The following is a 15,723-nucleotide window of genomic DNA, read 5'->3' as shown; positions in this document are numbered from 1 at the left end:
CTCCTCCTTCTTCTTCTTCTTCTTCTTCTTCTTCTTCTTCTTCTTCTTCTCCCCCCCCTCTTTCTCCATCCCATAATAGCTATCAGTTGAATGTGATTTGAACACATCCCCAGGACTTCACAGGATGGAAGCTTGGACTCCCTGATGGCCATGCTGAGGTGTGGAAATTCTGTAGGTCAGGGCCTTGTCTAAGCTAAGGCCTTGACTAGCTAAGACAAGGGAGCGCCTCCTTCGGAGGGGATTAATGCTGGTCTCACAGAGCCAGTTACATCAAGCTAGCCAAGCCAGCTGTCATAAAATGAAGCTGCTTCCTGCACTTTCCCCTCTCTTCCTGGGGCCATTTTCAGTACCTTTCATCTGATGCAGTGGGATGACCTGAATAGATTAGGGCTGCCTAATCTTATAATGCCAGCCTCCAAAACAATAAGGCAGGCAAATGTCTTTTTCATAGACTACCCAGAACCAGGTACTCTGTGATGGATGACACAACCCAGAGCAAGAGAGTGCAGTGTCCTCCGGCAGTTCTCAAAGGACTCAAGGAAGGTTGCCCATACCAGTGGCTTAAAGGACTGCCTCAATTCTTGATGCCCTGTCTCTAACCCTGATTAAGCTCCTGGAGTCTAGATCTCTATATCCTCTTGCCCTCTGGATCTCTCCACTAGGCCACACACATGCCTTAAACTCAGATCTGAGTTCCTCCTCTTTGCAATGCTGTTTTTCTTTCCTGTCTTCTCTGTAACAAACATCACCATCCCAACCAAAATGAGGAACACATTGGCTGTTCTTCTGCCTGGTCCATGAATACAGAGGCCAACTCATCTCCCTGATGCTTCCCTTTTCCCAGAGATCCAGCTCCCTCTGTGTATAGCTATCAGGATGGATTGCCCTACCTCCAGTCTTCTATACAGTGAAGCATGACCAAACAGCTTAATTCCAGCCAAAGAAATGAAAAGCACAAGGATCCCTCTTCCTGGAGTGTATGTGCAGAGGTAATCTGCATTCACCCTGGGCCTCTTCTTTAGCTCTTTCTGTCTTCCCAAATAGAATATGGATGCTGTTTTATATGATCGGACCATAGAACTGGAGACCAGGAGAGTGGAGGCCATGTTGTGGGAGGGGAGGAAGGGGGGACAGCAACAGAGGCCATGGTGGTGGAGGGCTGATTGAGCGGAGCCACATTAGAGAAATGGCAGTTCCAGACAACACAGAGTGAGTGTCATATCAGGGCTAATTCTCCACCAAAGCTTCGATACAGAGAACCATGCAACTCTACCTTCCTTACCGCTGCCATCTGAGTTTCTGTCCCCTGCCAGCCCCTCATTACACCATACTTTCTGTCAACTTTCCAATGCTATGTTCTAAGGACAGAGCTCTAGCTACTGAGCCTAATCAAAGACAGCAACTGTGTTCTCACCATAAGTTAATACGTGTCATATTCTGGTGCATGGATCAGTCTCTTAGTTTGTGTATTATTCCCCCAGAGCTTGATTCCATCAAGGTGCCCTGAAGAATTGAAGTGTTTTAGACATAGAGAGGTAAATGCTACTCCCAGATCAATGGGAAGTCCCTGTGTGACCTGAATCTTTGGTAAGGCCCTGTGCGACTGGACGCTCCTCTTTCTGATACTCCATTTCAGTTTTACTCACAGCCTTATAACTAACTTTCACAGTGTGGCAGATTCCATTTTCTAAGTACAGTTACAATAACATCTCACTGGCCTGTGGTACCCATCCTAGATGTCTTTGACATTCCCCGCATCCAAGAGGGAGGTTGATGATCCTTCAGGTGGATGTGACAAGAATTATGATTAAAGCATAGGTGACACTGTGCCACTTAGAAGGGCAAGTCCTAAAAGACAGTGCAGGCTCTCCCCTTGTTTATTCACTCCAGAACCTAGCCGCTGTAAGGGAGAAAGCCAACTCGCCCAAGAGGAGGAGGCGATCGATGGTCCTGAGTCAAAAGCATTGTTTGTGAATCTTCTGCACCAGAAATCCTGTAGTACCCCCCAAAAAAAGCTCACTGGCCCTGTATGGAGTACAATGGAGCTGTCCCCACTGAGCCCTGTTCACAGCGCAGGTTAGTGAGCAAGCTGATGGGTGTGTTCTGCTGTTTTGAAGCAGTGGGTGATGTCATGCCTTTTGTGCTCACTAAGCACAGACTACATCAAATCGTCAGGGTCCTGGGAGGGCTGCTCAGCTGGAAAGGGGGCTTGCCACACAAACCTGGGTTCAGATCCCCAGCACACACATAAGGATCTGGGCACAGCTGATACACACTTGTGATTCTAGACCTGGGAAAGCAGATGCAAGCAGATCCCAGGGACTGTTCCATGAGCTCCTGGTTCAGTGAGAGACCCTGTCTCGAAATAATGTAAAAAACAATGGAGGTCGCATGATGTCAAACTCTGACCTCCATCTACACACACACATGCACAGGTACATGCACTCCTACATGCACGCACACATGCATATACACATGCACACACACTTGTTCATGCAAACACACATGGGTACACACATACACACATATGTGCATGCAAGTGCACACACAGGTACACAAACACACACATCCATGCACACACACACACACACACACATACATTCGGGCAAGTACACACAGATACACACATGCACACACAAACATACATACACAAACACACACACACATGCACACACACACACACACACAAGCTTTNAGCCCTGGCTGTCCTGGAACTCACTCTGTAGACCAGGCTGGCCTCAAACTCAGAAATCCACCTGCCTCTGCCTCCCAAGTGCTGGGATTAAAGGCTTGAGCCACCACGCCCAGCTGGGTTGGATTTTTTTTTTAAGTGTATAAGAATAAAGAACCATTTAACTTAGTAGATCGGAAAATCATATCAAACGTGTGTTACCTTCACGTTGCCATGTTTTGTGAGTTGTATGTAATCTCTGGAACCAGGCTCTGAAGTGATATAACCCAGAAATATCACTTGATTTGAACAATTTTTCAGCAGTTTTGAGACTGCAATAGCCTGTAGCTTCCTGTCAAGGTCATCTCTAAGAAAAAAAATGCAAAAAGGAGTCTCTTAATTATATGTATAAATCAATTAAAAAAGCAGGTAAGCAAATTCCCTCAAAATATCCCCAAACAGGGTACAAAACCAGAGCTATTTCTATTGGGAAAAGGTCTGAATTGTCACAATGAACAAGCCATAAATCCACACTTCAAACTAGGCTTGACAAACACTTGACTAAGAAAAACCTTTCTGCAGAAGCCAGTAAGTAAAGTTCATTCAAACATCTTCCTTGGGGCTGAAGAAATAGCTTAGCACTTAAGAGTACTCGCTGCTCTTGCAGAGGAATGGAATTTGGTCATGTCAAGCATCCATGTCAGCCAGCTCACAACCACCTGTGACATCAGCGTCAAGGCATCTGCTACACTCTTCCGGCCTCCTCTGGCTCCCACCCTCATGTGGTCATCCCACTCAAAGGGACACACATAGTTAAAAATAAATCAAATCTTTACATTTCTATTCCAAACATGGAATCTGTTCGACCTTTTTTTCAGTATTAACAAACCATGGCAGGTACGGAGACATGGCTCAGCGGCTGAACACTTGCCTTCCCCCTCCCCACACAAGGGCTCTACATTTACTCTCAACATTGTGAGTAGAATTAGCGCACAGGTAAAAGAAGAAAGTGTGGCAGTGATGTGAGTCCTGGTTGTGAGGATCACAGCTAAAGAATGAATATCAAAGCAAAAGATCCAGGGGCACCCATAAGAGGGAGGGTTGTAACCTTCACAGAACAGCCTGGGCTTCTGTAGCCTACACCATTACTTCAACCGAACGTTTTCTGAATGTCTCCTCTGCTCTCTTGCCCAAATACTGGCTGCGTATCTCATTTTTAATAGACTAATTACTGTAGGTAAGAAACAGAAAAATAGGCAAGTACATTGAGCTTTCAAGGGACTTACAGATCCAGAAAAAAAAACATCATGTTTGATAGGACCTATCAGGAGAACAGAGGCACCTCAGGAACTTCAAACAAAGTGAATTTAATATAGGGAATTGATTACTTGAGTGATGCAAAGCCAATCAGGGAGCAGAGATACAACCAGAGGTTGGCAGCACTAGAGGATGGACTGGCAGAAGTGACGCTACAGAGTCAGTAGGAAGTCAGCTCTGGCTAGAAGGGGATGGGCTAATGCAGAGGCTTCCATGATGGAAGCGGGATGGTCTAGGAGCTGCGGCCATAGAAAAGACTCTGCTGCCAGAGAAACCAGAAAAAGTCCAGAGAAGGGGTAAGACATGTTCTGGCTTCTCCCTTTTGTCACCTTCCAACCTTGTGCCTCTTGTTGACTAAATCCACCTAGAAAGCAGAAGGCAAAGGGCTCTGGGAAATGTCATTCCTTGCACTGGAAAGACACTGGTGGGTGCAAGGAATAGACCCATGAGTAGTTGACAAACAGAGGCATTTTCCTAGAAAGATGGGTGAGTGTTACGGGAACAGAGAGAGAGATGGGGGAAGATCACTGGGAGCCAAGAATATTGGAGAGATCTGAAGGAGACTGGAAGACAGGACCTAGCAGAGAATATGTGCTGGATGGCCAGTGTTAGCTGTCAGTTGTATGTGAGGGAAGTGTGTGGGAAGAAGGGAATGTCACTTAGTGCCCATGGATCCCAGCAGTACAGCTATTGTGCCAATGACTCTGAAGGTCAGGGAGAGGTGTTGTTGATGTTTCTGCTGTTGTTTCTGTAGTCTGGTTTCTCATGTAGATCCAAGCACTTCTGATCTCTGGATTTGTTGTGAATTCGTCCTAGTTGTGTGACCCTGACGGTCCACATCATCTAACCTCTCTCCACCTAGTGTCTTTATCTATGAAAAGGATCACAATACGGCACTTTGCCCATACTACATGAAGATTGAACGTGGCCACACATGTATGGAGAACTACCACCCAAGAAACAGTCATGGGCTCATAGGGCCATCTGCACCCCAGACGCACAAAGGACAGGCAACACGGGGACAATAATCTAAGGATGTTTGTTTTGTTTGTTTGTTTTGAGATAGGAAGTAAGAAAGGCTATTTCGTTTTTAAAAATCAAAGTGATATATTAATAGTACTTTCTGGCATTTGTATACTATTAAGTAATCCAAAGAAACCCACTCATGATTCCCAAAGTGTGTCACCACAAAATCCACCAGTCTGTTGGAGACGTTAACTGTCATGGTTATGGCTGGTGCGATCTCGCCCTCTGGCGACGGAAGAAGGTGATGTTCCGATCTCACAATTGGGTACCGAGACAGCACCATAATCCTGTAGAAGTGAAAAAAAGCAGAACAGTCTGGTTCTCAGGCTGTCGTGGAGATGACACAAAGGACGTGCATTCAAAGGTCATGTCACATGACAGGTGTCCGCTGAGGGGCACTCGGCGGAGCAGGAGTGTGGTGAAGACTCCCATGGAAGTCTGCTCTCTGGTTTACTGCCTCCTCACTTCCTGTGTTCATCACAGTACCAGATGTGGCGCGGCAAACACCGTGGAGGCGTGAAACCGGCAGCATTGATAAAATGAAAAGCCTACCTGGCTTGCGCTGTTATGGTAACAACATCCCAAGACCACCTCTCTCTCTCTCTCTCTCTCTCTCTCTCTCTCTCTCTCTCCAGCTTGTTTTCTTCATGCACAGCATGTATCAGTCTCAGACTGTCCGGTTTATTTCTTTGTAAATGTGTTTCTAGTTGTCCTTTCAGTCTCTGCAAAGGACTGGTTTCAGGATGCTCACAAAAACACACATGTTCAGATGTTTGCCCTATGTAAAATCATATCACATTTACAAACAATCTGTACATGTCTTCTTGAGTGTGTTAACTCATCTCTAGGCTGTCTTATAGTATCTAAATTAAGGCCCATACATTACTTGAATTCAATAGAGTTCATAATGAGTGGCGAATTCAGGTCTTACCTTTTTGAAAACTTTCTACTTTTTAAAGACATTTGTTCGTTTGTTTATTTATTTATTTATTTATTTATTTATTTATTTATTTATTTACTGGGGGCTGGGTATGCACCTGTCTGTGCTCACAGGGGCCAAATTGTTTGTTTTTTTGAGACAGGGTTTCTCTGTGTAGCCCTGGCAGTCCTAGAACTCACTCTGTAGACCAGGCTGGCCTCAAACTCAGAAATCTGCCTGCCGCTGCCTCCCGAGTGCTGGGAGTAAAGGCGTGTGCAGTCACGCCCGGTGTGTGGTGGGATCTTAACTCTGGTCCTCATGAATGCGTAGCAAGTACCAGGAGCCACCGAGCCATCTCTCTAGCCCCAGTCTTTGGAACGCTCTAAACTTTTTCTAACATGTTCAATGTCAAATTGTTTGAATCCAGGAGCAAGGAAGCTGACACTAAAGGCCAGGCCAACTGTGTTCTTGTCTTTTACACTATGATGCAAGTTACCTGAAAATATTAGAGAGGCCCAACATTGCGACTTCACCCCAGCCTTGAAGGGCTGAGCTGTGTGACGAAGCAGTGATGTCCAGGCCTCAGGAGTCACTGTGAAGATCCACGGCTACGCATAGTGTCAGCACTCCTCCCCTGCCTCCCTGCCACTGTGTCACTGAGACATGGTCACAGGACAGCATCAACTTCCCAGCCCAAGCCACGACTTCTTATTCTTCTTCGGGTCTCGACTTAGCATGAATTCCCAAGCTGCACTCACCCCCAGGTGTGATCCCTGGTGCTTGGCCCAAAGTCTGTGTAGAAACCCAGCTTCTCCCCCAGCCACATGGTTAAGTCGTTGTTCCCTATATAGGGCTTGGAAGCATCGCTCTCCAAAATGGTGATAAAGTCTGCACCTGTTTGGGGAAAAGGGGACCGAAAGCAGCCAGTAAGAAAACAACATAAAAAGCAATTAGCAAGAGCTTGATGGATTTCCTTACTGTTTTGTTTTGTTGGGGCAAGGACTGGCCTCGAACCCATGATTTTCTACTCCTACCTCCCAAGTGCTGGCTACAGATGTATATCACCACACCCGGCAGAATGTTATTCTTGACCCTTGCCTTTACTCATAAACCCCAAAACAAGTCATTCTTATGCATCACAAGAAGACTATGCCTCAAATTTGTGCTGGGTGCTTAGAAGTTAATGGAAGTGTAGGGCATTTTAAGGACGTTCTCGAGAAGAGCATGGCTTCTTTTCTATACTTTTTAATGGCTTTTGTTTTGTTTTCTTTTGTTTGTTGGATTGCTTGTGACAGAGTTTCTCTGTGTAGCCCTGGCTGCCCTGGAACTCGCTCTGTAGACCAAGCTGGCTTCAAACTCAGAGATCTACCTACCTCTCCCTCCCAAGTGCTGGGATTAAAGGTGTGCGCCACCACGCCCAGCTGGTTTTTTTAAAATAGTCTTGACACTTTCCTCAGAAGTTCAAATAATTTTCATGTCATTTACAAATTCCCAGCTTATGTTCAGAAACAATAAAACAGTGTACGTTGGCTTTTTATGTTTTTGAGACAGGGTCTTATGTATCCCAGGCTGTCTTCTTAATGTAACTAAGGATGACCTTGAACTTATGTCCTCTATCCACCCCAAGAGTGCTGGGGTTTACAGGTATGCGCCACCATTTATTCGGTGGTGGGAGGTAAACCCAGGGCTTTGCCTACAGTGGGTAAACACTTTACCCACCTAGCTACATCTCCAGCCTCACAATGACATTTTAGTCCAAGGCAAAAAAAAAAAAAAATACCAACTCCATGATATTGGTATGAAAATGAGTTTATCAGCTTTTCTTAGACTCTGAACTGCTGGGTCTGAGCGTTCTAATCAGGACTAAAGCACGGAGCTCATAAAGACCCCGGAACACTTCTCAGGAGGTGTGCTCCACATGGAGAACAGCAAGAACTTTTAGTTCTTTACTATCATGCTGCACGCATCATGAAGTGTGCAGACCTACATCCTCACACTCTGGAGGATGCGTCATAAAAAGAAAACTCCCCAAGAACACGGAGATAAGTAAGACTGGCCCTGGGGCTTTAAGAAACAATTTTTTTCCTTTTTTTCCCTTTTTTATGTGCATTAGCATTCTGCCTGCACGTACCCCTGTGTGAGGATGTCAGATTCCCTGTAACTGGAGTTACAAACAGGTGTTAGCTGCCACGCAAGTGTTGGGAATTGCTCAGAGGTCCTCTGGAAGAACAGTCAGTGCTCCTAACCACTGAGCCATCTCTCCTGCCCCTGACAACAATTTTCACCGTACACTCAACTCTTTCTGCTTTACAGTCCATTAGGTCCTTGGACCCTGGCAGTAGATCCCCGGATGGCAGGAGCAGGAGCATCTCTAACAACAAAGGCATGAGAAGAATCTCCTATAGCTCCCCAGTCGGATAGGCTCTCCAGGATCAATGAACTGATTGCTCCACAGGACAGCTGTGGTGCGGGATTACAGACCTGACCACAGGGTGAAGCTTCGTTAGGAACTTAGCACACACACACACACACACACACACACACACACACACACACACAGCAATCCTAAGACGCAGGGACTTGGCGAGAATAAAGGGAACAACAGTGGTTTCTCAGAACCTGGAGTCAGTTTCGGAAGGACTCACTCACCTGTCTGCTTGAGCAGTTGAGCAGACCTCTCTAGATTGGGCCAGCCTTCATTGTCATATCCAAACCTAAAAGGCCAGATGGCAGCCGAGACCACTGTCGCTGGTGCCTGAGGAATTGTTGAAGTGATAATTTTTGTATAAATATGAGCAATGGAAGTTTGGGGTCCCAGGCTTCTTCACCTCTCTCCTATTAAAATTCACATTTCAGCAAAGAAAATCCCATAGACATTTACCCATATTTAATTCATAAAAATAGGGAGCTTACCCTATGGTCCTCTCAAAGCAAATACGTGAACTTCTAGCTTAAACTTGGCTTCTCAGACAAATGTCTGGAAAGTGCTTCTAATAACCATTGTTTATAGTAGCGCTCTCTCTCTCTCTCTCTCTCTCTCTCTCTCTCTCTCTGTGTGTGTGTGTGTGTGTGTGTTTATTGATGTATAGAATAGAATACTACCTATCCCCAATAAATTAATCCCACCACAGAAAAATCATAAACAAATGAAGTTATACACAGGTAACAGAATCCTATACAGCCTTAACAGATGAAGTGGGCTGTACATTTCCATGGGAATGAATCTCATAAAGATGATTTTCAGCTAAAAAAAAAAGTATCAAAGTAAAACAATAAAAGTAAAATGTTGGGCAGTGGTGGCACACTCCTTTAATCCCAGCACTTGGGAATCAGAGGCAAGAGGATTTCTGTGAGTTCAGGACTAGCCTGGTCTACAGTGCAAACTCCAGTACAGCTGAGACTACATTAAAAAACCCTGTCTCGAAAATACACACACACACACACACACACACACACAAAGTGTTAAAGCAGGTTGCAAGCAATTTAGCTGGAATTAAAACCACAGACATATCAGTATTGTTTGGGGTTCTATAATATGCTGGAACACTGTGAAAATGCATGAGAATTGACTTCGGGATGGAGAAGTGGCTTAGCAGTTTAAAATGCACACTGCCATTGCTGTGGATCTGAGTTCAGGTCCCAGCACCCATATTCTCCGGTTCACAACTGCCTGGAACTCTAGCTCCAAGCGGATCCAATGCCTCTGGCCTGTAGAGGCCCTTCTACTCAACTGCACATATTCCCATGCAGGTATATGCGCAATCATGTAATCAAAAATAAGATAAATCTCAAATAAACAAGCAAAAACCACCTTCCTTAATTTTATGGCTTAAACGTCAAATTTCCCCGATGCCCATTTGTTCATACCACTGTCTGGGGAGATTGTAGTGCCCATGTGGGAAGTTAAGGAACATTTTGGGCATGTAGCCACACTGGCAGGTGAAGGGTTGTAAGGGCAAGGCTTATGAGTTTATGTCCCCGATGTGCCCAGATGTAACAGGTCATGAAGCAAGCTCCCACCACCACAGAGAGTCCCAACCACTATGCCTCCCCTACCCTGAAACTGTGAGCTGGAATAACTCCTTCTCCCAGTCTGTTCTAAATGGCATTTTGTCCCAGAAATGAGATAAGAGCCTTCAGTTCCAGCACTTAGCAGAGGCAGGAGTATCTCCGTGACTTACAGAGTAGCCAAGGCTACACAGAGAAACCATGTATTAAATGTGTATGTGTGCATGTGAGTGTGTGTGTGAGTGTGTGTGAGTGTGCATGCATGTATATGTGTGTATGCGTGTGAGTGAAAGTATTTGCATGAGTGTGTGTTTGTATGATATGTGTGTATGTGTGAGTGCATGCACACATGCCTACATGTATGTGTACATGTGTGTATATGTGTGTATGCATGTGTGTGAGAGAGCAAAAGAGTCTGTGTGTATTTGTGTGTGCATGTTTGTGTGATATTTGTGTGCATGTGCATTCTACAATCTCGCTTCCTAAAAAGCCACCTGGCCTACCGCCAGTCTTCTTCATTTGTTCTCAGGAATACCATCTTTATCCATAGAACGCAAAGTGGGGGGAGAGCAGAGATCTTGTCCAGCTTCTCCTATGCACCTCTGGCACTGGGCGTAGCAAGAGGCAGGCAGTGAACATTTGCCAAATGAGTAAGTGAATGAATAAATAAGCAATAAATCAAATTCAAACAATTCCTTTTCAAAGAACTTCTGGCTGACACCAGGCACCCTCTTCATACGGAGAGTATATTGTAACAACAATAATAACTAACATGGAAAAGGTATCCAAAAGTACCCATACCGATGGTGTATTACTATCTACCTACTAAGAAATAGTTACTGGGTGAGGCCTGGGTTTGGTCCTGAGGTGGGGAGAGCCAGAGAAACATGGAAGGAGTCTTCTTCCTTAGGAGAGCTTTTTATTTAATATGAAACCAGATTTTTCCTGGTAGTACAGATTACTAAGATTCAGCAATAACTCTCAAATTCTATTTTATCTCAAACTCTAGCTCTGGCTGCACTGTGAAAATACAGTTATCTCTTTACCAGAACAGATGGAAAACAGAGCCTCACAATAGCTTCTTGCTCTGTCTCTAGAGGAGAGGGCAAGCGTCTAAATGTTTAAAATTACAAAAAGCAAAGAACAATAAAATGTCCACACCATGCCAGCATACAAGGTAAACATAATGTACAAAACCAAGAGTTTTTCCTCAGACTCTCCTTGAATAGAAGACGCTCATATTCACAACTTCAGCAATTCCTATCAAATACAAAATACTCTCTTCTTTTACAATTTGCATTAATTAAATCGTGAATGGGAAACTAACTGTGTATGAAAAACATGAGCAAGTTTCCATTACCATTTCCTTAATCATTCCCTCCTGTGACCAGCCTAAGTGTAAAGGAATGGGACCCGGGGTCTTCAAGTCATTGTACCCAGGTTGAACATTAAGTCCAAATAGTGATATAGAAATAGCAACAGAGAGGGCTGGACAGATGACTCAGCAGTTAGCAGCACTGACTGCTCTTCCAGAGGACCTGAGTTCAATTCCCAGCAACCACATGGTGGCTCACAACCATCTGTCATGGGATCTGATGCCTTCTTCTAGTATGTCTGAAAAGAGCTACAATATACTCACATGCATAAAGTAAATAAATAAATACTTTAAAAAAAAAAGAAATAGCAACAGAAACAAACAGTGACACAAAGGCATTTGTCAGCTATACATCTGACACAAAATTAGTATCTATACTGCACAAAGAACTCAAAGCTACTTAAACAGTCAAACTCCAGTAATAAAAGTGTTAATGAAGCAAACAAATCATTCTTTCCAAATGAAAAAATATAAGTGGCTAATAAGTATAAGGAAAAACATTAAACGTTCTTAGCCTTCAGGAAAATACAGATTAAAGCTATATTGTGAGGACAAGTACTGTCTAGAAAACACATGAGGACATACGTGTAGGATGAGAAATCTTTTGTCTCTGTGCATTGGAACATGAAGTAGTACACCCACTATGGAAGTCAGTATAGAGATTCCTCCAAACACTAAGACCACGAGGTTGTAGAGACAGCTCAGGGGTTAAGAACACTGACTGTTCTTACAGAGGACCAGGGTTTGATTCCCAGTACCCACAAGTGGGCTCACAACTACCTGTAACTCTAGTTCTAGGAGATCTGAAGCCCTCTTCTGACCTCTGTGGGCACTAGGCATGTTCATGCACACACACACACACACACACACACACACACACGATGTACAGACATACATGAAAGCATAACACATACCCAAAATAAAAGTAAATACATCTACAACAACTAAACCACAAGCACCCTATAGTCAGCTCATACAACTCCTGGTTGTCTACCTAATGGCATCTAAGTTAACATAGCACAGAGGTGCTTGAACATCCACATTTGTTGCTGTAGTTTTCACAATAGCCAATACTCGGAACCAACCAAGATGCCCATTAATAGATTAACAAGTAAAGAAAATGTAGCACAAATATAAAGTGGAGTGTGTGTGTGTGTGTGTGTGTGTGTGTGTGTGTGTGTGGTTTTTCGAGACGGGGTTTTTCTTTCTTTCTTTCTTTTTTTTTAATTTTAAAGGACTTATTTATTTATTATATGTAAGCACACTGTAGCTGTCTTCAGACTCTCCAGAAGAGGCCGTCAGATCTTGTTATGGACGGTTGTGAGCAACCATGTGGTTGCTGGGATTTGAACTCCAGAGCAGTTCTGGAGTTTGAACTGAAGAGCAGTCGGGTGCTCTTACCCACTGAGCCATCTCACTAGCCCCGAGACAGGGTTTTTCTGTGTAGCCCTGGCTGTCCTGGAACTCACTTGGTAGACCAGGCTGGCCTCGAACTCAGAAATCCGCCTGCCTCTGCCTCCCAAGTGCTGGGATTAAAGGCATGCGCCACTACGCCTGGCTACAGTGGAGTTTTATTGAGCCAAAATAAGAGTGAAATTATGTCATTTGCATGAAAACAGATGCAACTAGAGACCATCATGTTAAGTGAAATGAGCTGGATTCAGAAAAATTAATATTGCAGGACAATATGTTTACCCCGTGCTACTCAACTCCTGGTTTCTCTGCCCTTATATCTTGTTCCAATCTGAACATAGGACTGTAATGCTTATACCAAGAATCCCCTGTCTCATGTTTGTGTAAACAGTTCTTCCCATTTGTTCTCTGCATTGTCAATAAATGCTGATCACCCAATGGCTGAGTAGAATAGCGAATACGGCGGGACTTCTGCCAACCAGAGCAAGCAGAGAGTGAGAGAGGAAGAGAGGGAGAGAGGGAGAGAGGGAGAGAGGGAGATTCAAGTCAGCTGGCAGGATGGAGGGATGGGGGCCATGAAGAAGGGATCCAAAGAGTCAGATCAATGCTAATATGCAAGCATCGTGGGGTGGGGCTGGGAGGCAGCCAGATTAGAGAGTAACGGTAAATCATTTAACTGCTCAGCTATTGAGGTGCAGTTTCAAATAAATATTCGTTTATCTGTGTGGTTATTGAGGACAAGCACAAAGTAAAGAAATACAGTCTCCAGATTAATTTATTGTTTACATTTATATTAATAATTCATTTACAAAATATCGTATATTTCCCTCACATTCATAATTGAAATAAATACATATATACTATAAAAGTAGAAGGGAGAACCATGTGGAGAAAAACTTATCAAAAGGAAAGACAAGGGAACAAAAATAAGTAATTGGAGTGAATATATGTAAGATATGTATGCAAGCTGGGCGTGGTGGCGCACGCCTTTAATCCCAGCACTCGGGAGGCAGAGGCAGGCCGATTTCTGAGTTCGAGGCCAGCCTGGTCTACAAAGTGAGTTCCAGGACAGCCAGGGCTATACAGAGAAACCCTGTCTTGAAAAAAAACAAAAAAACAAACAAACAAAAAAAAAAGATATGTATGCAAAGTTCACAGTGAGACATATTACATTAATATGTTAAGCAAAAATATTTAACAGGGCCGGGCATGGTGGCACATGCCTTTAATCCCAGCACTCAGGAGGCAGAGGCAGGCGGATTTCTGAGTTCGAGGCCAGCCTGGTCTACAAAGTGAGTTCCAGGACAGCCAGGGCTATACAGAGAAACCCTGTCTTGAAAAAAAACAAAAAAACAAACAAACAAAAAAAAAAGATATGTATGCAAAGTTCACAGTGAGACATATTACATTAATATGTTAAGCAAAAATATTTAACAGGGCCGGGCATGGTGGCACATGCCTTTAATCCCAGCACTCAGGAGGCAGAGGCAGGCGGATTTCTGNGTTCAAGGCCAGCCTGGTCTACAAAGTGAGTTCCAGGACAGTCAGGGCTACACAGAGAAACCCTGTCTCGAAAAACCAAAAAAAAAAAAAAAAAAAAAAAAAAAACAATATTTAACAGAAAGGGAAAAGTAAGAAATGGAGAAAGGAGGCAGGTGTCAAAATGTGGTCAAATAAAGGTTTAAAATCATATCTATATATATCTATATCTATATCTGGCTATATATATATGGAGAGAGAGAGAGAGAGAATAAAACTTCATTTCAAAAATGTTAATTACTTACCCCTTGGCCTAATCGTTTCTCATAGGTTCTGTGCCGTAGTCCTAATCCCAATAACCCCACACCAACAAACAGCCACAAAACTAAACAAAAAGAAGAAAGAATCATTAAAAAGAATAAAAATTTTAAATAACTTTTTCAAAACTGTATCTATTGAAAGAGGAATCTGTGCATGACATATATACATAACCCACACTTCAAAACCAGACTTTAAAGACTATTCCCGCTGGTGAGATGGTTCAGCGGGTAAGAACACTGACTGCTCTCCCGAAGGTCTTGAGTTCAAATCCCAGCAACCACATGGTGGCTCACAGCCATCTGTAATGAGTTCTGATGCCCTCTTCTGGTGCGTCTGAAGACAGCTACCGTGTATTTGTGTATAATAATAAAAGCTTTTTTGACTCCTGCATCTCTCCCTTGCCTCTCGCTCCCTCCCTTGCTCCTCCCTCTCCCCATTCCCTTCCCCCCTCTCTCCACGTGGTCATGGCCGGCCTTTACTTCTCTACTCTCTTCTTCTCTCCACTTTTCTCTGCCTTTGCTACTCTCTTAAATCCCCTCCCCATGCCCTAAATAAACTCTATTCTATACAAAGAAGAAGAAGATGAATAAGAAGAAGAAGGAGGAGGAGGAGGAGGAGGAAGAGGAGGAGGAGGAGGAGGAGGAGAGAATTCCCTGAGAATATTCCAAGAGCAATAACATAAAGTAAAAATAAATTACAGAATACACAAGAAAAAATATTTTCATGGTCACAAAACGGCAGGCAAAGATGTCCTGATGAGTCAAGCGCACAAAGACCTTAGATGCCAGAAAATTAAGAAGTGGAATATAAGGCAAGCATGCCTAACGTGTTTTAAAAGGAAGAGGGCATGCCAAAGAATGGCTGGATAACGTAAGACTATGACTCATGGAAGTTCATAAAGAAATAAAGCAGAATTTTAGAGATAAAAATACAGGGGTAGAGCGATGGCTCAGCCAAGAGCACTGGACCCAAGCTTAACTCACAGCTTGTGGCAGCTTACAACTGTCTATCACTCTGGCTCCATGGGATCTGACAGCCTTTTCTGACCTCCCTGGGCCCCAGTCATGCACGTGGTACACAGACACACATGCTAGTGAACACGCACACAGGTATAATAAAAAAATTAAAATAGAAATAAATCTATATAATTTAATGAGTGAGAAAAAGTCAAGGGGCAAGCTTTAGACCACATTA

General features: G+C 43.8%; 1 protein-coding gene across 1 annotated transcript in view; it reads right to left on the bottom strand.

Annotated features, from left to right (window-relative positions):
* Positions 1–15,723, bottom strand: part of Cwh43 (cell wall biogenesis 43 C-terminal homolog) — a 45,895-nt gene that overhangs the window by 13,139 nt on the left and 17,033 nt on the right. Inside the window, exons 9-13 of the mRNA XM_021211152.1 lie at positions 14,514–14,593; positions 8,583–8,688; positions 6,692–6,827; positions 5,152–5,301; positions 2,894–3,038 (exon numbers count right to left, since the gene is read on the bottom strand). Of these exons, the coding sequence (XP_021066811.1) occupies positions 2,894–3,038; positions 5,152–5,301; positions 6,692–6,827; positions 8,583–8,688; positions 14,514–14,593 (617 nt within the window). The remainder of the gene's footprint in view (positions 1–2,893; positions 3,039–5,151; positions 5,302–6,691; positions 6,828–8,582; positions 8,689–14,513; positions 14,594–15,723) is intronic.

Source organism: Mus pahari, chromosome 13, assembly GCF_900095145.1.
Source record: "Mus pahari chromosome 13, PAHARI_EIJ_v1.1, whole genome shotgun sequence".
In the NCBI taxonomy this organism is placed as follows: domain Eukaryota; kingdom Metazoa; phylum Chordata; class Mammalia; order Rodentia; family Muridae; genus Mus; species Mus pahari.
The sequence above is the reverse complement of the archived record's forward strand: the minus strand, read 5'-3'. Positions and strand labels throughout refer to the sequence as shown.